The sequence below is a fragment of the Heterodontus francisci genome, chromosome 7 (genome assembly GCF_036365525.1).
Source record: "Heterodontus francisci isolate sHetFra1 chromosome 7, sHetFra1.hap1, whole genome shotgun sequence".
In the NCBI taxonomy this organism is placed as follows: Eukaryota; Metazoa; Chordata; class Chondrichthyes; order Heterodontiformes; family Heterodontidae; genus Heterodontus; species Heterodontus francisci.
The window spans coordinates 86,809,098-86,834,057 of NC_090377.1; the positions used below are offsets into that span (position 1 = coordinate 86,809,098).

A 24,960-nucleotide genomic window follows, 5' to 3' on the forward strand; every position below is an offset into this window, starting at 1 on the left:
TTTAGCAATGACACAGTTGCCTAAGTTGATATGGTAATTGTGTTAGAAATTAGCTTATGCTTCTAAAATATTAATCTAATGTACATTTGCATGCTGGAAGAGAAAATGTACCTCAGCATCTCGAATGACGGAAGTTTCACCCCACTTGAAATTCTGATGTGTGTTGTTGAGATCTCAACAATGTGCATCAGATTGCTTGTTGGCAGCACTTTGTTTAACGTTTTTAATCTCGCTTGTTGCAACCTGTTTCTGGAATCCCTGTAAATTGCTTAGAGCTTTGGGGGTTGTGCTTGAGGTCTGGAACTTGTTTTGAGTGCCTATTTCCACATTAAAGCAGTGAAAAAAATTTTTTGTAGAGGGTCTTCAATCAGATACCATTTAATTAGAGACTTGATTAAGGATTCTGGAAAGAAGCATCAAGATTTTGGACTTTTTGTTTTTTTTGAACAGCTTAAGTATTTAAATAAGGTGTTGCGCTACTAGATTCTTGCTGTGGAGATTTATTTTATTACATTATTTCTACTTTTCAGTTTTTGCAGCTGTAACCCTATCAATGCTTCCACAAAGCCGAGCAAATCTCTGGCTATTTGAAGACACTATTTTAATCACAGGAGGAAAAATTGGTAGGTAGAGTAAATAATAGCTTTTGTTGTTTTTTCTCATTGTTTTATAAGCTTTTACTGCCGTTAACAAAAATATGATGATGGAGAATATTTAGTGGAGTACTTTTCTCTTCAAATATTTTTTATATATATATTTAATGCCAACATACCTCATAAGATGTAAAATAATTATAAATATAAAAATTATATTTGTGTTCCTTCCTCTGGAATCTTGTCATTTTGGGTTTGTTATAAATATGGGTCTGCTGTCCATACCTCCTTGGGTTTGGTGGCATAGAACTCTCCCATAAGTGATCAGTAGGTCTTAATTTTACGGGAGTTGACCCACTCTGCCCTATATCTACTTTTATGATTCAATAACCCAGAAATAAACAATAGCATCCTCTTGCGATTTGGGGCAGTTCTTTGTTTCTTTCGCATGTGTATCACTTTAATCCCACAAAAGGTGGCTTGAGATAACAGATGAAGTGAAAGTTGGTTCAAGTTATTAATGTGCTTCACTAAAAACAGTATACACCCAGGGCAACAGTTATCATCAGATTCACTTGGTTTAAATAGGTAAATCTTATTCTTACTTAACAACATGAAATAATGGAAATGCTCCACTACCCCACTTCAGTGGATCATTTTACTTAAATGGAATAACATCTCTGCATTCTGTCTGACAGCCCAGCACAGAATATCCTCTCCCTGCTGCCTCCTGTTTATTCAACCTTCTTGCAGCATTTTGCTGCTTGATGGCTGCCTTCTCCAAGAATGGAATTCACCAGCCTAACTTGGCAATGATTGCTGTCGAGTTCAAACAAATAGAATTATTACTGCAGCAATGGCAGGGATTTTGCGTGGCCCCCTGAGGCAGGGCCAGAGGCTGGGGTGGGGGCTGGGTTGTCGGGGGTTGCGGAGGGCCCCATCGCCAAGCGATGTTCCTGGGGGCAGGATAGACTGACCATGGCCTTTCACCCAGAGGCCAGTTGAGGTCATTAAGTGGCCTATTAACAACCAATTAAGGGCTTCCTGCTGCCACTGGGATCTTACCAGCAGCTGGGGGCGGGGACAGGTGCCTTCGCCAGCGGGGAGGGAGCCTTGTAACACAAGGCGCCTTCCATGCGGGCTTAGGGGTTGTGGGGTCCCTCCTTTTGTGGTCAATCTGTGGCCCATGGAGGACCCTTGCCAGAAGCAACTTTACCCCCGTGGGACCCCCTCCCCCGGACTTCATGACCACCCCCCCGCTCCCCTCACTGGGGCTTTCGGGACTGGTCCTGGCGACCGCACCTCAGTTACTTGAGGTCTGGGGTTCCACTGCTGGGCCTGGGTCTGAGGCTTGTGCAGTACCAGCAGTGGCCAAGCTCCCGCTGGCGCTGCCGATTACTGCTGAGCTGGCGGTCCTCTGATTGGCCAGCAGTTCTTGGAAGTGGGATCCCAGTCTTTAAAGAGACAGGACTCCCAGTACCTGAAACTTGTATTTAAATAGACCGGAGGATCGCTCCAGGGGGACATGAAAAGGCAGAAGCCGCCTTTCCCCTGCCTTTTTGGCCTGGTGCTGGGAGCCCTGTCTCCAACACAAAATCCAGCCCAATATGTATGAATAGTCCTTGGAATATGTTACATTGTCTCTCGTTCAGATACCACTTTGAAACTTAATATTTGCCCGCCAGGCCTTTAGTTCCTTTAACTGAACCCGTTGAAAGCTAGGTTCAGCTCAGTAGTGCTACAGTATAGTGGTAGATAACTGATAACATAGCACATCAAAGGCCCCCAATGTCAGCATTGTCTGAAAACCTGAAACACCACGAACTTCATTCCGATGGAGCCGGTTCAGTTAGCATTCGTTACAGATGTGCCGGGGAGCAGCTCCAGAGGGAAACTGGGGAATCGGGATTTGAGCCTGAATTGGATGCCAATTTTTAGATGCCACAGTCAGGAAAAGTCTACCTAAGCTGGGAACATCACTCTACCTTGAGTATCCAAAGGGACGATAAGCACAGAGAATTACAAAGAATTATGTTATTTTGTACAGGGCAGATGGTTTTTACTCTGTATTTTGGTACTGAGATGTGGGGAAGGAAGCTGTTTATACTTAAAATGTCCTTGTTTAAATCTCCATTTTCATACAGCTTTTAAAACTAATATCAATATCTCTTTACCTGAACTGTCGGAATAAAATGATGTTTATTTGTAAGGGTATTATTGTATTGCTGTATGTGAAACTCAAAGTAATCAGTTTTATAAAGCGGGATTTGTGTATTACGCCTTTGCCTTCTCCCAACCGAAATGCACTAGACCATTGAAAACAATTACCTTGGCTCAAGGCGAGGGGCAGAAATATATTAACTCTGAGGACATGTTGTGAAGTGTATATGCAATTGGTACATGAGGGGTGGTGCCGGGGGTCTCAACGTCGGGGAATACTGACGCTGAGATCACCGCCTCTACTCTTGTACTGAAGGCTTGCCAAATTTAGTGCTCGTCAGGCATTTAATTTGACAGCAGCGGGCCTTTTGTAGGATTTAGGACCCCACCGCCGGAAGTCCTGGCCTTGCAGAGCTGCCAGCCAATCAGAAGCCGGCAGCTGCAGCATCACTGCAGAGGCAGTGGCTGCTGCTGTAGCGACCAGACACTGAGGAGCAGCATTGGAACCAGGCTCAAGGTAGGTCAGGGTGGGAGGAGCCTCACGGGGTGCGAGTTGCAGGGGAGGGGGGTCAGCAGCAGAGGCAGGGGGGTGGCCCTCAGCGGCGCTCCCCCCGCACCTCCCACGATGCCAAGTCCCTCGTTCAGGCACTGTGCCTATGAATGACAGAACTGCCCCCCCCCCACCCGCCCAACTCCACTAGAGCCGGGATGAAGCCCGCATGTTTTTCCGTGCCGTGCTTCCCGTCCAGCAGGCGGCCTTGTCGCCGCATGTGTAATATCGGCTGTGGCAGGAAAAATGCCTTTAACTAGGGATTCATTACTTAGCTTAGGGTGTCAATTGCCAGCAAGGCCATTCAAAGGCCTTCCCGCCCCGGACTAAATTTGGGCAGAGACGGGATGGTGGCGGGGGAGGGACCCCGCCACCATCCCACCCGATTCTATGCTCTTTCGCCTCCAAACCCACTGTGGGGGAGAGCATGAAATTCCCCCTCCAGCCCCCCCCCCCCCCCAGCAGTGGGAATTTGGAATTAGTGAAAGCAGCAAGTAGCGTCTGTTGTTACTGGGCTGAGACTTGCAATGAGAAACGAAATAGTTGAAATGCTCAGAAGATAGCACCAAATGCTGCTAACTTAATAAATAAACTTAATGCTGTGCTACTGTCCTTGTCTGGCTTAATTTGACTTTTGAAATGGCAGTTTCAGCTATTTAATGATGGTAGGAAAAGTTCAGCTGGAACTCGCAGCCTTTGAATATGGTGGAAATGGAGACGATGAATGATTTCAAAAGGAAATTGAATGGGCACTCGAGGGAAATAAACTTGCAGGGCTACAGAAATAGAGCGGGGGAATGGGACTAACTGTATTGCTCTACGGAGAACTGGCGTAGACTCGACAAGCTGAATGGCTTTCCTCTGTGCCATAATGACTCAATAACTTATTCCTACTTGTACATAGATTAAATGCATGAGGACCCGGTCTTCCCCAATCTGTCAAACTGAAATAATAAATCAATAGGCACGTAATCTAACCTGTTCATTATTTTATTGTGTTTGAAGATGGTTTTAATTTATTTTGTAAATTCTGTTATGTTGACTAGGAGAACACTTTCCCAGTTTAGTCACCAATATTAAAATGTTGAACTCAAATAGGAAGAGTGCAACAAGTTGAAGTCAGAAAACGTAAACTGTAAGGATGGGGTGATGTCCTGAGATTTCAACTGGTGTCTTTGGAGGTCAGGGTAATATTTCACGAGTTTCACCTTCCTGACAGTTTGGCTATTGTATGCCATTTCTCCCAGGGTATTGAATGATTGACTAATGTCCATCATCTAAATTGTACAAGGACTGTGGAGGAAACTGACTGCTCAGTGGTATATATATTTCTCATGCTCAGTGCTTATGCTGTGTTATGTTAGACCAAAGAGCAAATAAACTATTCAGTCGCAATTTAAAGGAAAGCATTTATCATCGTATATCACTCCCTATGCTTCAGTGCCTTAAATCAGACATGCAACTGTAAAATGTCACTGTGTATTAGAGTGGAGACTCCTACAGGGTCATTGTGAAAAAGCGCATAAACCTGTAAGAACAGTAGATTCACAATAAATAGAGAATCTGTCTTTAAATGGTTTTTAATTTCATATTTTCCATATTTTCTAATTTTATTCAGAAAAGCTTGTAATGTGAATGTTAATATTGAATACCATTCTCACTAAACTTGAAGCTACTAGTCAGCCAATCTTACTGCCAAATAGAGCAATATCATCTAATTCTACAGCACACAGCAGTTCAGGCTGCTCTTTTCCTTCCATTTGTAATGAAGGTTCTTGTGTTTTTTAGATGACCGAAGATATCCCAGTGTCCAGTTTCCAAAGGGATTACTGAGATTACCGAAGAACACCTATGTTTCTAATCTAACTGCCTATCTCACAGCTCCACAGCCTCCCTGGGGAACAGACAACTTTATCCATACGATGGGAACCTTAATAAACAAATCAAGTAAAGGCTTAATGACTTCTTGCAATCATCGCACCCAATCTTGTCATTCTGTGTTTTATTGTAGCAGTGGTACTGTTCTTCCAGCTCTAGCCACTTGTGGCCCCCAGTAAACCTGCTGCTGTATGTGTGTGTCTAGGTCTCTTCATAGCCTGCCTGGTTGTAGTTTATCAACTGCACTCAAATTCTGTGCTAATCCTTTCTTTGCCCTGTAGCAAGTGATATTGGGAGGCAGGATTATCACCGCTTCCATGCAGGAAGTGAAAGGGTTCTGTTAAAATTGAACCATTTAGTAGACTTGTTGTTCCAATAGTATGCCTTTCCTCTTCTTGTAGAGAAGTGCTAAGTCTCTGCAGAGTGACAGGTTTGAAGAACAAAGCTAACTATTTAGGAAATTGCTCTTGACTAATTATCATATATTAGCCACCCAGAGCTGCATTTTGGTGATTATGCCATACTTTGTGTACAGATTGAAATGGTAACATTACAATTTTTTTTACATGCTGACTCGTGGTCAGTGAAGTTTATCCTGTTAATAATCTTAGTAACAATGTCAGCATGATTTCTCTTTTTGTATGCTGCTCAAAATTTTCGACTAAAATTGTCAACCAGGGGAATTTCACCTTCTTGCCATTACTCATTTATTTCATTACTCATTTATTTCATTACTCATTTATTTCATTACTCATTTATTTCATTACTCATTTATTTCATTACTCTTTCCCATTTTTACTTTATTTGTCTCCTTTTGAACACCACTCCACATATCCCCCTGAAGATGTGGCTAAGTCAATTTTTCTGACAGCTTTTTCCTTCCCTCCCTGTTACGACCAGGTGAGAAAGGTGTCTAGAGGTCTTTTTACTGTCTTCACCTGGTCTTATTGTAACAGGGTTTAATTTTAAACACACAGTGTTTTGAGCTCTGCCTTTGTGAATGCTTGTTCACAACTTTCCAATTATAAGGCAAAGAAATGAGCACACCAGGTTTTCTTTAGATTTAAAGAAGAAAAGTGAAATTTATTAAACCTGAACCTTAAACTCTAATACGGTTAATGCCTGCGGATATACGACGTGCCCACACCAGCATGCACACATTCAAATAGGGACAGAAAAGAGCAGAAGAAAAATAAAATGGAGAGGTTTGAGGCAGTCTCTAAAAGGGGGTTTCTTGCTACTGTTTCTGTGTCTCCAGCTCGCAGAAGAGTTCTTGATTGTAGACAGCTCTTACTTTTCGTTGGGGCCCAGTTTTATTCTTAAACCTTGTTCGCTGTAGGAGACTTTTCTCTCTTGGGGTTCATATGTCTTCAATGGTTTCCGAAGCTGGTGCGAGCGAGATGAGAGCAGACAGGAGAGAGGTGTTCTCAGTCCAGGAGCTAACAGCCTTCTGATTTCAAATTCCTTTTTGGAAGTTCAAATTCAAAAAAAGCTCCAACAGTCAGTCGGTCATGTGACCAAATTGGCCTGGCCACATCTGTTTGTGTATTCGGCCATCTTAGTAGTTAACCTGAAATGCTTCAACGTCTGGTAATCAAAAGTCCACTGTGGATTAAATTGGAGCAGGGAATAGCTCCTTTGTCCTTTTGAAATACTTGTCTGTTGATATGCTAATGTGTCTCTCCAGCCAAAGTCTCCAATTGTTTTTTAAAGCAAGTTCTTTCTTCACCATCAGCAGTTTAAAACCAACGTTCATGTGGCGAAACTAATTTTCCTCATTCTTGGCAGGTGGGGGGCTGGCCTGACACCCCCTCATTGTGAAGAAGTTTTTGTCTTCCACTCTGGTTTTACAAGTTGTAATCGTGAGGTTAGAAGCTGATAGGTGAGGAGATTGCAGGTATAAACCTTAATCTGTCACTGAGGTAACCGTTAGTTGTGAAGAAAGAACCTACATTTATGTAGCAACTTTCAAAACCCCAGGACATCTCTAAGCACTACATAATCAATTAATTAATTTTGAAGCACAGCCACTGCTTTTATACAGTGAAGGTAGCAGCCAATTTTCACACAGTAAAGTCCCACAAACATCAATATGGAAAACTGGTGAGATAATCGGTTTTATTGATGTTGGTTGAGGGATATGTCTTAGCCAGAACATTGGAACACACTGCCCTGCTGTTCATATAGTGCAGTGGGATTTTTTTCCCCAACCTCCTTAACATGCGGACAGACTTTGATTTAATGTCTTATACGAAGGACGCCACCTCCAACAGTGCAACACTCTCAGTGCTGCACTGGAGTACCAGACTGAATTATGTGCTCAAGTGTTAGGAGTGGGGTGTGAACAATGACCTTCTGACTCAGAGGCAAGATCCTCTGTTAATCTTGACAACTTCATGGCTTTTCATTAAATTATTGCATTAGAAAGTAATTGATGCCAAAATCGACCCACAAATCATCGTAAAACAGTTTACTAAAATGGTCGCCAATTTTACTCTGCAAACTATTCTCTTCTGTACAAACACAATAATGCCCATTGAAATGATGTTTTAACTTTAAAAAAAAATGTATTGTATAATCAAACAACACAGTGAGAAACCATGCAATAGCAAGTTAAATCCTTTCCTAATGGCAACCATGTATCATGCATATGGCAATTTAAGAGATCATTGCTGTTATTTCCCCCAGCCCCCACCAAAACATTTTAAGAACAGTAAAAGGTCATTAGTTACATGTTCCTTTTTGTTTGATTGAATGATGAATCCATATTTAACCTCAAACAGAAGCATAATTTCATGTTGATATGGATTTGTTTGCTTTTTTTTTTACACAGTTCTTTCATAGAAAATGATTTCTGTTACAGAATTGAAGAATATTGAACTGACACCTCTGGCCGCCATTAGTGTTCAGTTGTTTTCTGCCGAAGAAAATGTGAAGGTGGCAGGATCCATCCATATTACATTACCTCTTGGACCAACAGACTTAGTGACGCATGCAGATGCTCTTCCAGCCTGGACATTTGACCTGAAAATTGGTATGTGAGCAAATCTCATCATAATCCTGATGAATATGTATCAACTGTAAAATCTGGTGATAAATACCTTGTTTGTACTCAGAGCTGCAGCAATCTAGATGTGAAGTCACCACCTATTAGTGAAATGGCTTGTTTAAAGTGATTTCAGTTAATAGGAGAGTGATAAACTTCAGTAACACAATATTTATAAAGTTCCTGCTTGTGGGGCAGATGCTATTTGATTTTAATTTCAGTGTGCATCGTTTACTAAGTACAGATGAGATAAGCCGTTTGGTCTTTTTATCTCATTTATCCATGGAAACCCATATGCCTCCCCCTGCCCATTAGTCGTCTTTCCACCCCAGTACAGTATCTGACTACTCTTGAATCACTGCAGATATTTTTCCTCAGCTACCCAACCAAGAGGACCATTCCAGTTATTGATCACTGTTCACATGAAAGAGTGCTTCCTGCCTTGCCTTTCCTGTTTGTCCTGCAGTTGTGGTTTTAATTTGGAATAGTGCTCAAAGTTAATCCTTTTTTTCTCACTTCCACTTACTGGGCTAGAAATTCCCTTGTGTCATGCTGTAGGGTTCCCTATGTGCACCGGAAAACCGTGAATCAGTGCTATTCTGACGTCACACAGCCCAACTGGCTAATGTAGTGCCAGGATCCCTAATTTGAGCAGTGCTAGTCATGGCAGTCAATTTGTACATCACTCTGGTAACAAACAACGTCCTGCTGCAAGATGGGCCCTGCACTAGTGTTATTTAAAGGGCCAAGCACTCAACTTGCAGGTAGGTTGATTTGTGGAAACTTTATCTATTGCAACATGTTGGAAGTTCTGTGGAGTGTTTTAGACATGGTGTGGTGAGTTCCTGAATTTTCCAGGGATTATAGCTGCATCCTCTCTGGGAGCAGAGGAGTAGGTGACCTGTCCACCCAAAGGCTGCAACAGGTCTGGGGGCAGCAGTGGCAGTGCCTCTGTGTCTGCAGCAGGACAGGGAGGTGGAGCAGAGACTGCAAAGAGGGCAAGCTCTGCACCATACCCTCTGCCAACCTGCAGCTGGACTGCCTCATGCTACTTGACAGTGACAGGAAGAGGCTTCACAGGCCAGTCAATGTCCCCAGCATCTTGGTGTGCAATGCTGTCCTATATGCTGCTCCATCGAGGTCCTCATCCGGGTCCTCTGCGGCAGATCTTGTCTGTGATCTCACCCTTCCATGAGCTATCAAACAAATTATCTTTTACCCCTGGCTTGGCTGCAGCCCACTCATGCCCACATAACTCACCACGTACTGATCCCAACCGGGTACTAGCCTCCAAGGTGTGCACAGTTCCAGTATCTGAGCTGGTGGCTGAGTGTCAGATCAAGTGATGGGGCCTGTTCATTCTCTCTTCCTCCTTGCGTGCTGTGGCTGGGCAGGTGGCAGTTCTTCGGTGTCTGAAAGCAGGAACTCAGGAGGGGAAGGGGTTTGGGGTGGAAAACAAGCAGCTTGTTCATCATGCCAGATAGCAGGATGAGGGTGAGCTGGGAGAAGGGGCTCAAGGCAGGAACATACCATCATTGTTATTGTTCTTCGTGACATTGGATGCCAAGAGCCCCATTGCAGCATATTTCATGATGCTGAGAGCTATCTCCTCCATCGGGCTCAGGAGATGCAGGCGTCCTTGTCCCACGCTGGTTCTGCTCTCCACTCCTCTATCGTATGCCATCTTTTCCTTTAAGATAAAGGGCAGAATGTTAGTCATTGTGTAGCACTGTGTTTGTTTGGGTGGTGTTCCTGCCATAGCTGAATAAGCTGGAGGTATGCATAAGCAGCGAGAGGTATGTGTGAGGCTGGCGGCATTAGTAAGTGTGTAAGAGTGAGGTGGAGTATCTGGATATTGGGCATGAGTTTTGAGTGCCAGGGAGTACTGTTGGGTGAGTGATGGGGGTGTGATGCATGGAGCAGTGGTGAGAAGTTGATACGGTGGCTAGAAGATGTCATGTGAAGATGCATTCACTGACGTTGACCACCCTTGTGAGGTCATTTGACCTCTTGTGGCACTGCTGTCAGATCCTCAGGGCCAGACTCCAGAAACTGACCACCCTGGACACATGTTCCCAATCCCTTTTGGAGGGTAGTCCTTGAGGACCTCCTGACCCTCAGGAACTATGGCCTCTCATCTCCTGCCCACCTTTTCCACTAATGCCTCCAGTGCTACATCCTTCACACTGGAACCCTCTTTCTGCCCTGGTGTTGACTTTGCCATCTTTTAAATTGCAGCAATATTCTTCTGAGCAGCTTTTAAGAGGGATATGCTGCCTTTCAGAAGAGCAGGCTGGTGTACCATGTGGTTTGTGAACAATGCTACTTGGCTCCCCTGCTCAGCACAAAGGCAATTGGCAGCGTTAAAAAGAAGATAGCAGCGTGGCACCTGCTCGACTAGACACTACAATCACTCAGATGAGATGGATGTACCAAATTTACATGCTGCCAACCTCAATGCCTGCATTCAAAAATCAGGGCAACCCTGTTTCTAGTCCAATGTTTTTTAAGGCTGAAAAGTCCAAGCTTTTTAACCTTTTCTTATCTTGTGTCAAAGGACTGATTTTGTATCTGCCTTTTGACCCTTAGATTTCACTGACTGTGAAACCCTAAATTTTGACCTTTTTGATATGAAGTTCCAAGTGAGGAATTGCATGGAAGTAGTGAAAAATGAAAATGATTGGGGTCTTTTGAGTACATTGAATTCTGAGGAATGGGCTGGTTCAGACAAGCAGAAGAAATGAAATATAGAAACAAACTCTGTTATGATGTTAAATGTAGTTAATGCCATAAAAATAAAGAGAACCTGATTCTGCATTTGACAGTAAACAAGTTTATTATTTATTTAAGAGTTTTATTTATACTAACTGACAACTAGATTCCTCCATTCTAAACTGAAAAGCAGTACTGTAACTATAGGTTTAATAGGGAAATGACACGAGTTTCAATTATTTCTTAAAAATAGCTCATGTCTAATGCTTGTGCCTCATTGCATTGCATCAAAACATAGCAGTTGATGTGTTTTCAACTACAATTCCTTACATGGATAGATCACACCCTTAGCTTTGCTGTTTGGGAAATGGTCTCAGACGTTTCTCTGTGGGGACAGAGAGTCACCCGTCAGCTATTTTTACAAACCTTGTGACATTATCAGAGGCCTAGAGTAATTTGCCTGTCCACCTTTTCAGCTGGGTTTTTGTACAGAAGTATTTGAACCTGGGAAATGGGTAGAAAATGTAGATACGTCACTACAAAAGGAGCATTTCAGTACATGTAAGTAGTCACAAAAACAGACTTTAAATAGGAACAGGAGTAGGCCATTTAGCCCCTTGAACCTGTTTTAGTCCATGTACCTGCCTTTGTCCCATATCCACTAATACCTTTGCTTATCAAAAATCTATTAATTTCAGTTTTAAAATTAACAATTGATTTAGCATCAGTTGCCATTTGCGGAGGAGAGTTCCAAATTTCACTACCCTTTGCGTGAAGACGTGAACCCTAATTTCACTCCTGAAAAGTCTGACTCTAATTTTTTAACTGTGCTCCCAAGTCCAAGGCTCCCCAACTAGCAGAAATAGTTTCTTCCAATCTACCCTGTTTACCATAATATCTTGAAAACCTCAAGCAAATTGCCCCTTAACCTTCTAAATTACAGGGAAAACAACCCTAGTTTGTTTAATCTCTCCTTGTAATTTAACCCTTGGGGTCCAGGTATCATTCTGGTAAACCTACTGTGCACTCCCTCCAAAGCCAGTATGTCCTTCCGAAGCTGTGGTACCCAAAATTGCTCACCGTACTCCAGGTGTGGTCTAACCAGGTATTTGTGCAGTTGAAGCATGACTTCTAACTCCTTGTATTCTGGTCTTCTAGATATGAAGGCCAGCATTCCATTAGCCTTTTTGATTCTCTTCTGTACCTGTTCATGATAAACCTGGACCCCCAACTCTGTTGCTAATGAATAAAATGAATAGTTGAGATCTCAACACAGATCCTTGTGGGTCACCACTGGTCACATTCTGTTAATTAGGGCACCTGCCCATTATCCCTACTTTCTGTCTCCTTCTGCCGTACCAATTTCTGAACCAGGTTAATAATTTGCCTTCAATTCCATGAGCATCAACTTTAGCTAACTGTCTCTTATGCGAAACTTTATTAAATGCCCTCTGGAAGTCCACATAAATAACATCCATAGATATTCCCCTGTCCACTACTTTATCACCTCTTCAACAAATTCAGTGAGATTTGTCAGGCATGACCTGCCCTTTACAAATCAATGCTGACTCTGATCAGCTGAAAACTTTCAAGGTGTTCAGTTACCCTACTTTAACTATAGACTCTAGACAACAGATGGCTGGACTTTAATTACCCCCCTACCGCACTTCCTGGTCCACCTGCAGCCCACCTGCCCTTAGGCCAATTGTGGCCCTTAAGTAGCCAATTAATGGTCACTTAAAGGCCTCTTCCCACCATCGCTGGTATTTTACCAGCAGCGGATGGGCACTTTGCCACCTGGGGAGCCAGTCCAGTTCAACTTTGTGGCTCCCATGCGGGCTGGGAAGGGGGGCACCCTCCTGATCTGGGCACCCCGTTCCCCACGGACAGCCCCCTACAGTGGCATGGAACACCCTCGCTGGAACGCCTCTTTCTACCCCCTTCTCCTCTCTTTTTCCCCCCCACAACAACTTGCCCTGGCTGATTAGCCCTGGCGAGCCCCAACCCCACTTAACCTTCTTTGGTCTCCATCGCTGGCTGGATCTGGCAACTGCTGCAGTCCCAACAATAGCCATCGCTCCCAGTGGCATTGCCAGGGTTGAAGAGCTGCCAGCCCTCTGGTTGGTAGCTCTTGGAGGCAGGACATCTTGCCTCAGAGGGGTGTGAGCCGTTACTGCAGCTAATTAGTTGCATGAGCCATACAAATTACAGTCATGACTTCTGGATCCAGTGGAGGCGGACTCGCCCTTGTAGATAGCAGAGTAACATGTGCAACTTTTCAAATCCAAAGGAATGGTTTCCAAATCGAGAGAACTTTGGAAGATTATAGCTAGGGCATCTACAATGTTCTTACCTACATCCTTTTAATGTTGTTTCCTTTGTCATGTGTTATAAGTCTAATAAGCCTGAGATGAATACCTGGCTCACAAATGTTCTTTCATTAAAGGTGCTTGGGTAAACCGAGGTCTTGGAACAGTTAGAAAGGAGGGTGACCGACTTGTCTGGACATACATTGCCCCTCATTTGGGTCACTGGATAGCAGCACCATTACCTTTAACCACAGGTAAACATGTACATTATAGGTTTACTCTTTCCGATTTTCTTATTTTATACATCATTCGTGCCATGACACAGTTTTGTAAACTTATAGAGAGAAAAAAAGTTTGTAAGGAATGCACAGAACTGTAGATCAGATAACCCACTGGATTCTGTAAATTAACAAACAGTAGACATTATTCCTGTGTATGTCTAGACAATGAATACAGCAGCTACTTGACTGCATAAGACATCAGAGATGAACCTGATTCTATCCTTACCCAGTATCTATGAAGACAGACTCTTCAAAAGATTAACCTCAAGAGAAAAGTTACTTAAGTGTTGGCTGAAACTGAAATAGTGACTGCAGTTTGTTCCAGCATCTTTCTCAAGGTTGTTCTCCAAATAACTAATTTAATAACATGGTTATGATTTTGAGCTAGTTATCCTATAATACCAATGACGAGATCTAGGGAACTATTACTGAGGGTCTGGATGCTGGCAGAAGGACAGAAATTGTGTGTGTCATTTTTCTTCACTAACAGATGAGGTAGCTTTATTAAATCTCAAACAGTTACAGGATAATTGAGATCAGTAATAATTACCACCTAGTCCTTAAAAGTAAAATAATACATAAAACAAATTACCTATTTTCGTTTGATCGTACTACAGAAAAAACTTACAGGTACATTTCATCCACATGGCTTTGAATTGTTTAAAGAAAGTCAGCCAGAGCATTTGTTCATTTTCATTCTGAAGGAGACATAGGCTTTGTCAGACAGGATCAGCAGTTTTTATTACTGTCCTGTATTTGTCGATACTGCCAGCACTCAGCTTATTAGGGTACAATAATTGCATCTTGACAAATTATTTGTTCCAGTTAACATTTCAATTAATTTAGATAATCAACGAGGATGATTAAAGTGGGTTTTGATATTTTTTATTTTTTCACTCCTATGGATATAAAATAATCTTGGATCAAATTCAAAATGTTAATGAGCTCACACACACACACATACTTAAATACAGATAGAATTTGACCCCAATCCAGCTTCATGTGCCACACTCAGTTCCCAATCTGTCAGAGCTGGCAAGGAATCATCTTCCAGGTCTGTCATTCTCAGCAAATAATCAGCAATAGCAGCTGCACATGTGTGATCTTGGGTGTAATGCACACTTTATCCTTTCTTTCCTTCCGTATCATCTTCCCACAGTACTTCTCCCAAACTGCACAATAGAGATCAATGCAAATCACCTGACTACATAGATGCTTTACAATTAGCACCCTTTTTGAATTATCAGTGCAGCTGTGGGCCACCTGTAGTAGGTGTTATGAGAGTTATGTTTTTTAAAATGTTTTAATAATAAGGGCAATGTAACTTGTTGGAAGAGCAACATCTCTTCTGACACAAACAGAATGACCAAGAAAGAAAGAATTGTAGAGTGAGAAGGAAGCAGAGGCACAGTTACACAAAGAGTAATGATTTTGTTTGTTAGCCAGGTCACAGGAAATGCGTAACTAATTAAAACATAACCACAGCCTTTTAACCTGTCATCAAAGTAAAGCCCCGTTATTTGAGAATATTTAATGTCAACAACTTGCATTTATATAGTGCCTTTAATGTAATAATACATTCGAAGGTGCTTCACAGGAAAGTTATCAAACAAAATTTGACACAGAGGCACATTATGAGATATTTGATTAGGTAACCAAAAGCTTAGGTACGTTTTAAGGAGTGACTTAAATGCAAGGAGAGGTTTATGGCACAGGCAGCCAAAGGCATGCCTACAAATTGTGGAGCAATTAAAATTGAGAATGTGCTTGAATTATGGGAAAGTTTTACTAGTTTCTGTAATGTATTGCTGTGTAATTGCTGTAATTATTCATATATACAAGTACTGCTAAAATAGCAAGGGATCAACAGCTTTAGCCCTGAGAAGAGACCAGAGCAACCAAGGTTCTTTTCAATGCAGCAGTGAAGGTTAAGAGGAAATCTGATTGAGGTATTCAAAATTATGAAGGATTTTGCTGAGTAAATAGGGAAAAACTATTTACACTTGTTGGGGAGCCAGTAACTAAAGAGTAACAATTTAAGATAGTCAGAAGAACAAGTGGAGAGGTCAAAGGGTTTTTTTAACACTGAAAGTTGTTAGGACATGGGCCCGACACTGGTGGAAGCAGAAAGGAAAGTTGATAAATATTTTTGAAAGAAAAAGACATGAACGGTTATAGGGAAAACGATTAAGTGGATAGTTCTTCCACCAAGCCAGCACTGGTGTGATCAGACAATTAGCCTCCTCTTCTTCTGCTGTAAATTCTGTGATTCTAAGACAGGAAATCATATTAGAAAGGGCCTATAGACTCCAATAACTTCCAAACTGATTGACTTGTAGAAACTAGGTAATCAGATGAGCTATTTACTTAAAGGTATAGAATCATAAAATTCATGTCTGGTCTGTATTTGGTACAAGGCTCAGTACTACAGAAGTTTGCACTGAGCACGAGGCCTTTGTTGCTTCATACAGTCTTTTGAAGCTGAATGCAGAACTTAACAAACATGTGATTTTTATTAAAACCTGCTTTGTTGAGTCCAGGTGCAATTGGTCGTATTGCAAAGGATATCACTACCTATCATACCTTGCTGCTGGTAGCTATATTAGGAGGAACTGCAGTGATTCTTGCTGGATTTGTGGCTGTGCTGTTTTGTTACTGCAGGTAAGGCAGTTTGATATTTCCACAAAAAAGCACCTGTGTCCCTGGAGATTTTGTCTTTCTGTATATTTTGTGTTCTGCAAAGTGTACTTTTAGTTTATAATTGAATATAGATAAATAATTATTTGAGCATGTGATAATTAAAGTCTGACTCAAATCCACAGATCTTCTCATATGCCAATATCAGTAATATAATCTGAGTTACACTGGTGAGGTTAGGGCTGAGGCGTGCTGTTGTGCAGATTTTAGAAGACTTTAGATTACATGTAATCTTGCTGCACTGAACATGGGAGTGCTTGATCCTGACACTGGATGACTGAAATCAATAAGTACTTTATTTTCTATGCTATCATTCTTCACATTGCTAAAAACAAAAATTTTTTTTTTTGATGAAAGGTAATTTCATTATATTTTAGCACCTCCCCACTTATACTTGGAAATATGTGGGTATCCTCAAAGCTTGTTTTAAAGGAAAAGTTTAAAGTAAATTGAGTACCCTTTACCCACCTCATGCATCAAGCTTGTTGCTGGGAAGTAGGTTGGAAGCGGCAATGTAAAGTTATTTCATAAATGCTAACAATGGGCAGTTGGTTGAAAAATATCCAAGGCACAAGCTGCAATTTACACTGTTGCCTTTGATGCTTATGATGATCAGAAATGTGGAGATAAATATAAGCCTGCAAAATATTGGAATTTTCTTAAAAACCAAGTATGATTGCATATTAGTTGGTGTAGTATGATGTGGGTTTGTGCCTATCTGAGATTTTTTTCAGGTTTTATTAATGTAAAAAATATGGGCGAAAATCAGTGCTGTTCCAACCATTATGAAGGTGCATTAATATGTTGACGATTATGCACAGGGCAACAAGTTGCAATCTTGCTCTTTAGTTTGGGTGCGTGACCTGAGTCCGCCTTTGACCCCTGAAGACTGAGGTCATCAAATTAATCAATGCGGTAACTGTTAGTACATTGCTGTCCTTGCTGAGACCTAACTAACAATGAACAACTGACAATTGTTGTAATGTAAAGAATTCAGTAGTAGAGTCTTCACTACAGTGCCTAAAGATATCCAAGGTATGGGTGCATAGTCTTTGTTTCTTTTCCCATTGAAAATCAGGTCTAGAGTTGCATGCACGTTGATCAATAACTTCAACATAGCCCGTATAGCACCTAAAGGGCATTCTGACATCACAAGTGTGATTTTCCTGCACCTCTAAGTCTAATTTTTGATTTAAAAAATAATGGGAAATTTTAGGGGATCTGTTTCTCAAATTTGGAAAGCAATTCACCACTCTCAAAACTCCAGGAATTTACAGGTTAGAAATTGTTTTTATAAAACATTGATTTTAAAAGTTTTTATTAGTGAGAATCATATCATCAAACTGCTATGACTAATTTAGGGTAACTGTTGGACACGCAAGAGGGCATTTTAGAGTTTTTCACATAAACGTTGTCATTCAATCATTGCAGGCTCCTAGATTCATACTGATCTGATGTGTCCCATGTTTGGCTGACACCATTTTAATTTTATGATATATTTTTAAAAATGATTCCTGAAAGTTAATCTGGTGGAGTTTGACTCTCCCAGATAAAATTATTAACTAGTTCTAGCAATACTTGCTCTTAATATTTTCAAAAGCACATTATCTTGCAATTTTTAAATAAATTGCATTCCACAGTACAGAGAGTACAGTGGCCTGGTAGTAATGATGGTGAAACTGTTAGCATTTATCTTAAAGCGGATAGCAATTCTGGAATCTACACATATGCAGTTAAACATGGAAATCCAGAAACTGCTGTTAGTAATTCCCTGCTCCTCCGTATGGTGCACTGATGAGGTCTCCCTTAGACTGCTATCAATTAGAAATCACTGGACTTGACCAGAACTTCCACTCTTGCATTACTGCTCTCACTGTAAAACTCTTGTTGAATGTTGAACAGTGTACTAAGTTCGTAATTACTGATAAACCGCCTTACTGGCCCTGAAAGGGTAATTTTATATTTGCAGACTGTCAAATTTTCCATTATGATAAACTCCACATTTTTAATTTTTTTAAAATTTGATATTTTAGCTTCTACCTTAATCCCATGTGTATGTCCCAATCATTTATTTCACTGTCTGTAAAATATAAAATTAAAAGTTATGAGTTTGTGATTTTTTTTTTTAACTTGCTGGTTTACTGTCTATGGGAATACTTCAGTGTGATTGGCTGCTTACCCTGCTTGATGACATCGCTGTTACTGGATGCCTGTGGATCCCCTTGACATGGTGCCAGGTTCAAACTGATTTTGGGAAAGGGGAAATCAATGTGACAGAGATCACGAGATCTTTGTGGGCAGCTTTCTTCACTGCTGACCACACAGTCCAGCTCAATGAAATAGGCTACTTCTGTTGATCACCAAAATGTTGCCTTTAAGCCTCAGTTGGGAGCTACTAGTTTCTGTTTGAGGAAAGAAGCTTGGAGCTCTGGATCTGCAGAAATTATTACAGCATCTCATTCAAAGCAACACTATTTAATAGATGGGACTAAGTGTGTCAGCCAGGAATGGGATCTTTGTTTTAAGTAGGTGTAGGACTCAGTCAAGTAACTAACTTGTCAAAAGTTTAAATTTACTGTAGCACCTCAAATTGCTTGTTGTAATACTCTATTATGTTGTGTAAAAATCAGAATGCAGAGATTTTCTAGAATGTATTATTACTAAAATATAGTTAGTGCTGATCCTTATTATAAACTGTATATAACAGAAAAGGAGGCCACTCGACCCAGCAAGCCCATGTCTGCTCTTTGAAAGAACTATCCAATTAGTTCCACTCCCTTGCTCTTTCCCCATAGCCTTTTTCTTAAGTATGTATCCAGTTTCCTATTGAATCTGCTTCCAGTGCCCTTTCAAGCATTTATATTGAAAACATTTTCTCTTTATAATTAAAACCAACTTCTGTTTCTTGACAGAGGAAGATACTTTCATCCATACAAGAAGTCAAGTACCAAGACTAAACTAGATACCTCAAAGAAGGACCAGACCACATCAACCACTCACATGAACTTGCCTCCTGTCACCAAAGAAAATTTAAAATCTGATGTAAAACTTGCTTCTCAACAGCCCAAGATAATCCCCTATAGCCCAAAGAAAGAACTGTTTCAAAAAGAAGTGGATGAATTCTGTAAACTTGTGAGTAAAAGTGCAGAGAAACAAAATAATGAGAGCTGCAAAATTTACGTTGAAAATTTCACAGTCCGGTCTCGGAATAAATTCGGAGATAATCTTCACAGGGAAACTGTCTCTCAGCAAGCAGTCAACAGTCCTAAGGATGTACCCAAAAATGCATTGCAGATTAAACATATGAAAATGCTAGCCAGGAGAAAGGAGATGTTAGAAGAGCAGTATAAAATGCAGCACACTGACAATGAAGAAATGTTCCAATTACCCCATATTTCAAACAAACTATTCCCTATTTATAACCCAGCCATGGCCGTCATGCAAAGCCAAGATCTTTTTTGTACTCCAGACCAGGTTGCCAGGTCAGCCACTTTGCCCAGAAATAAGCAGATTGTGTATAGCCCTTTGGCTGAGCCACTAACCAGGGACAATTACACTCAGACACTTCCCAAAAGGCCATTGCGCTCTCAACAACAGACAGAATCCCACAGACCACAGCAGATTCTTCAGGGACAACAGGACTATATCAACTCAAAACAGGTCATGGATTCCAAGTCGGTGCTGCCTGTGAACTGGGGAAGATACAGCAACAACCTGCTGGAATCTGTGTCTGTTCCTGGCACACTGAATGAGGCAGTGGGAATGACTCCATTTGCCGCTGAACTGCAGGGCATATCTGAACAGACACTGTTAGAACTGACCAAAGGCAAGCCTTCACCACATCCCAGAGCATGGTTTGTATCATTGGAGGGTAAGCCAGTACCTCCAATCAGACATTCATGCATGATTGTTCAGAAACCGAAAAAAGCGCACAGCAATGACACAAGCCTGGACTCGGGAGTTGACATGAATGAGCACCATACTGGCAAGAAACTTGAAAAGGAAAAGACTTTCATCAAAAGTGCAGCTGCCTCAAAGAGCCATTACTCAGAAGACATGGATCTGAGTGGCAGTGAAAGCGGGACCACTGTCTGTACCCCAGAGGACCTGTCTTTCAGACACGTGCTGGATATAGGAAGCGACCAGATAGTTGAGGTTGAAGAAGAACAAAGTGACCGAAGTTTGCAGGACGATGAGATCAGTGTAACCCCTCCACACAGAAAGGGGCGAATGAGTACTGATGGAGATGGGGAAGACAGTAAAAAAAGTGTTTGGCAGAAGAGAGAGGAACGACCTCTGATTCCTATAAACTAAGTTGAGTTGCTTTGCTTCCAAATCTTTACAATGGAACAAAAGCATGTTTTTGGTTCTATGGTTATTTTATTGATCAGTTACAATTCATTGTACTGAATAAAGACATCCTGTTTGTATAAGCATCCTGTTTGTATATAGCTTTTGGATCAGTCATATCGTGAATTTACTGTAATTAATTATACACAGGGTTATCGAGCACCAAGTTATTTGTGTCCTTTAGACTTTTGCCCCAGAACCTGTTTATAAGAAATTGATAAAGATTATCTGATCGGTTTGCTGTATCTTTTTACAACAAAACCTTGTTCAAAGCACTTGCTCCTATTCAAAGTCTCTCACCTCGGCTGCTGTAAATCTCTAGCAAGAAAGGAAGCAAGTGAACCTTTGTCTCCTCTATTAATGTTTTATGTCAGTCTGTTCTGTAAATCTGTTAGTACCCTGCCCTCCAAAGGAAACAGATGGTTAAGCCTGATTCCTGTCTGTTGTGATCGATTTGTGTGGTACCCAAACATGAAAGCTGATCTAAGAACTAAATAAATATATTCTGCATAGAATGCTGACTTAACTTGAATCTGTATCAACAGAGGGGGATGAGAATCGCAGCTTCATCTTCAGGCAGCTGTCATGACTTTGCCTATTTAAGGGTGAAAATAGTACCAGATGCTGCCTTTCACAATTTATACAAATTGAATTTATTCCCAAAACTTAAAGTATATAGTTTTACACTAAAGGATACTTTTATAAAATGTTAAACCATGTGTATGTTTTTAAAAACTCTAATCCTAAAACCACAAACTTTTCAAATTTACTAATCAGCAGGAAAAGATGGGAGCAATGATTCTCACAGCAACATTTGCAAAATCCAGAGTTTGGGTGATGCTTAGTCTTGCAGTCTAAGAGGCTGCTGTTCATATATAGATAGATAGAGGCACAGAGTTTACAATTAAATCTGTAAGACTTAATAACAAGCAATATTTGTGAATCACCTTAAAATGTAGAAAGCACAAGAACGAAGTTAAATTATCGCCGAATTCTAAACCCACCCATAAAGGCATAACAATCATACACTCATTTTGTGACGAGAGGTGGGCACAAAATTCTTAGAGTTTTGTTGACAAGCAGCATTGAAGCGCATGTATATATGTATGTGTGACTATATATATGTATACATACAAAAAACCTAACAGTTTCCATTGATCTCATTCATGTAATGAGCCCCAGTCATTTGTTGTATCTACCTTGTCTCATTTCAGTGTGAATTTTCATTTAGATATCCTTTCAGATTCTGAGGAACCAATGGGACTTTTAAAGCTGATAAGCTATGTGGCACCATGCTGTGATGTTGAGATTTGAAGTGAATCTAACTAACAGTTGCCTTTTGTACCCTGTTAATTCTGGTTTGCCACAATCCAGACAGTTCTCCTGACCAGAATACAGTCCTGCAACTAATTCTGTTGAATCTTGGTTTAAAGATCAGTCATTATTTTATTTTGTATAAGGAACATATCTTGAAAAACAGTTTACATATTCATTTTGTAGTTGACAAAATGTTGGAACAAAAGCAGGAGCTTGCTGTTTTGTGAGACCATTTGAAAGTATTTTATTGTATTCTATGTTTTGAGAAAAGTGTTTGTTTATTCAGTGTGGTGTCAAGCCTGGTTGCATGTTCAAACATTTTGTTCATTATCAAACCAGTTTTGCCATTAGATTCTTGTGTTCAGTGTAGTATTTCTAAGGAGTAGTGAATTACATTCAGAATTGTTTTAATGCATTGTTTAAAACCAAATAAAATTGAACTGAGTTTCATTTACATTGTGTTTGACTCAAAGGCACATAATGTAGCCCACAATTAACTGAAACGCCTTTGGCCTTGACATCATGCTGTGGAATGAATAGGTGTGAATGTCTTGCTCTGAAACTGCTCTGTCACTACTTCACCAGAAGCATGAATGCATTTGTTTTAAATAGGTTGATGTTGTTGCTGAAATAATGGAGAGAGGGAATTCAGATGAAAATATGGTATCTCACACTGTAATTTCAAAGCCTTTATTTAATAAGAAATTTGATTTGTTAACTTTCCTAGCCAAAGGTGTTGAAATGAAAAAAAAACTAACTTAAAATAGCAGCCTGTCTTTTTTTTCTGGTTGCTAAGTCCTCAACCTTAGCTGTATCATTACAGGGAAACTCTAAGTAAAGGCCAGGCATCTATCATAGCAGGGGAGGGAGAGTAGTGTCTGGCCTCCTCTCCTGTTGGCAGGTACACATCAGTATTGATAGCTCAGAGCAGGTCCTATCCTCTTTAGCTACAAATTGTGCATGACCTAGGAGATGAAAGGGGAGGAAAATGGTGATCAGCAGAATGTGCACCTTCTTTAATCAGAAATGTTTAGGTTTCTTGTTGGTCTGTGAACAGGAACCATTAAACCATGCAATGTCATTTTCAGAGACCTACTTACAATCACACATGCTAGTGCATTTATCAGCAATTATTTTTAAAAATGACTTTAATTTAACAACTGTTTCTCTCCTAATCTCACCTTTATATAAGATTACTTTGTGCCACTGCACAAAACAAATTTCTACCCCAATGTACTTTTGGAAAATGGATGTTACTTTTAGGCTGCAGGGTTCCAACGTCAGGACCAGAAACGGGTGCACCTTCACTGGGGCAATAAGCAGCTGGCCGAATGCGAAGGAAGATCCCGGGTGGCCCCATGGTTCACCAATGTCTCCCTCCAGATTCTCCTCCAGGCTGCAAGAGAAAGGGGGGAATTCCTCTTCCCCAAGGATGAGAGGAGGAGACCAGCCCGCCTGACCAAGCAAGCCTGGATGGAGATAGCAGAGGTCAACAGCCATGGCCCCAGGACCTGGATCCAATGCCAGAAAAGGGTCAATCACCTAAACTGGTTTCCATGGTGGGTACTCCATACAGTTCCCACTCTTTTGAGCCTAATTTGTGGCAGGGCGAAAGGCTGCGTTTGATCGAGAGGGAGAGACCATCCAGCCGTGGCAACGGGGTTAGGGAGTCGCAAATATAACCTGAGCTTGGCTGCATCTCAGTGAGAGGTGCCTGTCTACCAGTGCATTCCCCTGCATAGTTCCGTGAGAGTGGCTGCATGCAAGAGGCATTCGTATGACCCCATCATAGGTTGCTGGTGGAATAACATTGCATCTGTTTGCAATTGCAGGAGAAGACAGCAGACAACAGAAAGGAACCGGCCAAGACGGGTGGCGGTGTGCCTTATCTCCGCATTCTGAACACAATAGAAGAGGAGGTGATGGAACTGGCAGGGCAGCAAGTCAGACACTCCATAGTGGTTGGCAAGATGGGGGCACCCACCCAAGGGAGTGAGTGCGATGCCATTGGGTATAGGACTCTATGGGGCACAAACAAACTGGTGCTCATGTGTCCACTGGAGCTCCACAGTAGGGGGGTTGGAATGTCGCGATGGGAAACCCATAACCCTTCAATCTATCTGTTCTTTCATTCAGGCCATGCCTATGGACAGCAGCAGAGAGATTGGCGGACAGCTGGCTGCCTCTGAGGAGGAGGAGGAAACCTCCGAGGGTGCACCATCACATCATTTCCCTCTCACCCTCCACCAGAGCAGGTATTATCACATCACTGAGTATCTGGTTGTGGCTAGATTTGGGCACACAACCTGATGAGCATATTAGAGACGCACACGAGCAGCTGACAGAGGCTGTCACAGCCGAGGCCGCTGACAGTCGGAGGACTGTGGGGGGGCCAGGCCCATGCTGAGCCCCAGGCTGATGACATGCTACTGGAGTCGGTGGCAACATGGTAGCTGCTGCAGCGAGGTAAGACAACATCTGACAGAGATGCCAGAGGTTATGTTTGCCCAGGCGTGAACAATGGAGTGCTGCCATGTCTCTGGTGGACATGTGGCTTCCTCTGTCAAGAGACTGGTGACACTCATGGAGAGCCTGCTCCAGCAGATCACTCAGTGGTTGCTGGAGATGTGTAGAGAACTGCATACCCTTGCCTTGACCATGAGAATGCAGCAGTGGCAAGGTGAGAGTGGGATGAGGCACCTAGACTCTCCCAGCTCCTCGTTCCTCTCAGGTCAGCAGAGAGTTCCAAGTGTGCCTTGCAAGAGAGGAGAAGGAGCGACTGCCTCCTGCATCTGGGGCCTCTCAGGGTGCTCCTGGTGGCCAGTCTCTTGATGGAGGAGCCAGAGTCCCCTCAGCCCCTCTGCCAGTGACGCCAGTGCCACCGTCTTCCTCAACAATAGAGGAGGGTCCAGCACCTGTGCAGGAGCCCATCAGCATGCCAGGGTCCTCCAGACCTCAGGCAGCCAGAGGACGGCCACCAAGTTCATCCCAAGCCACGGGACAGCAAAGTCAGCAGCCTGCCTCCACTTCAGCTGACGGCACAGGGGAAGCACCACATAGCAGCACC

The 24,960-nt window shown here is 41.9% G+C and overlaps 1 protein-coding gene across 3 annotated transcripts in view; it reads left to right on the top strand.

Annotated features, from left to right (window-relative positions):
* Nucleotides 1-22,297, top strand: part of fam171b (family with sequence similarity 171 member B) — a 59,761-nt gene extending 37,464 nt beyond the window's left edge. For all 3 annotated transcript variants that reach the window (XM_068035579.1, XM_068035583.1, XM_068035580.1), the window contains 6 exons: nt 531-623; nt 5,092-5,250; nt 8,045-8,215; nt 13,386-13,502; nt 16,070-16,190; nt 19,139-22,297. In XM_068035579.1, the coding sequence (XP_067891680.1) occupies nt 531-623; nt 5,092-5,250; nt 8,045-8,215; nt 13,386-13,502; nt 16,070-16,190; nt 19,139-20,540 (2,063 nt within the window). In that variant the 3' untranslated portion in view covers nt 20,541-22,297. The remainder of the gene's footprint in view (nt 1-530; nt 624-5,091; nt 5,251-8,044; nt 8,216-13,385; nt 13,503-16,069; nt 16,191-19,138) is intronic.
* Nucleotides 22,298-24,960: the final 2,663 nt, after the last annotated feature.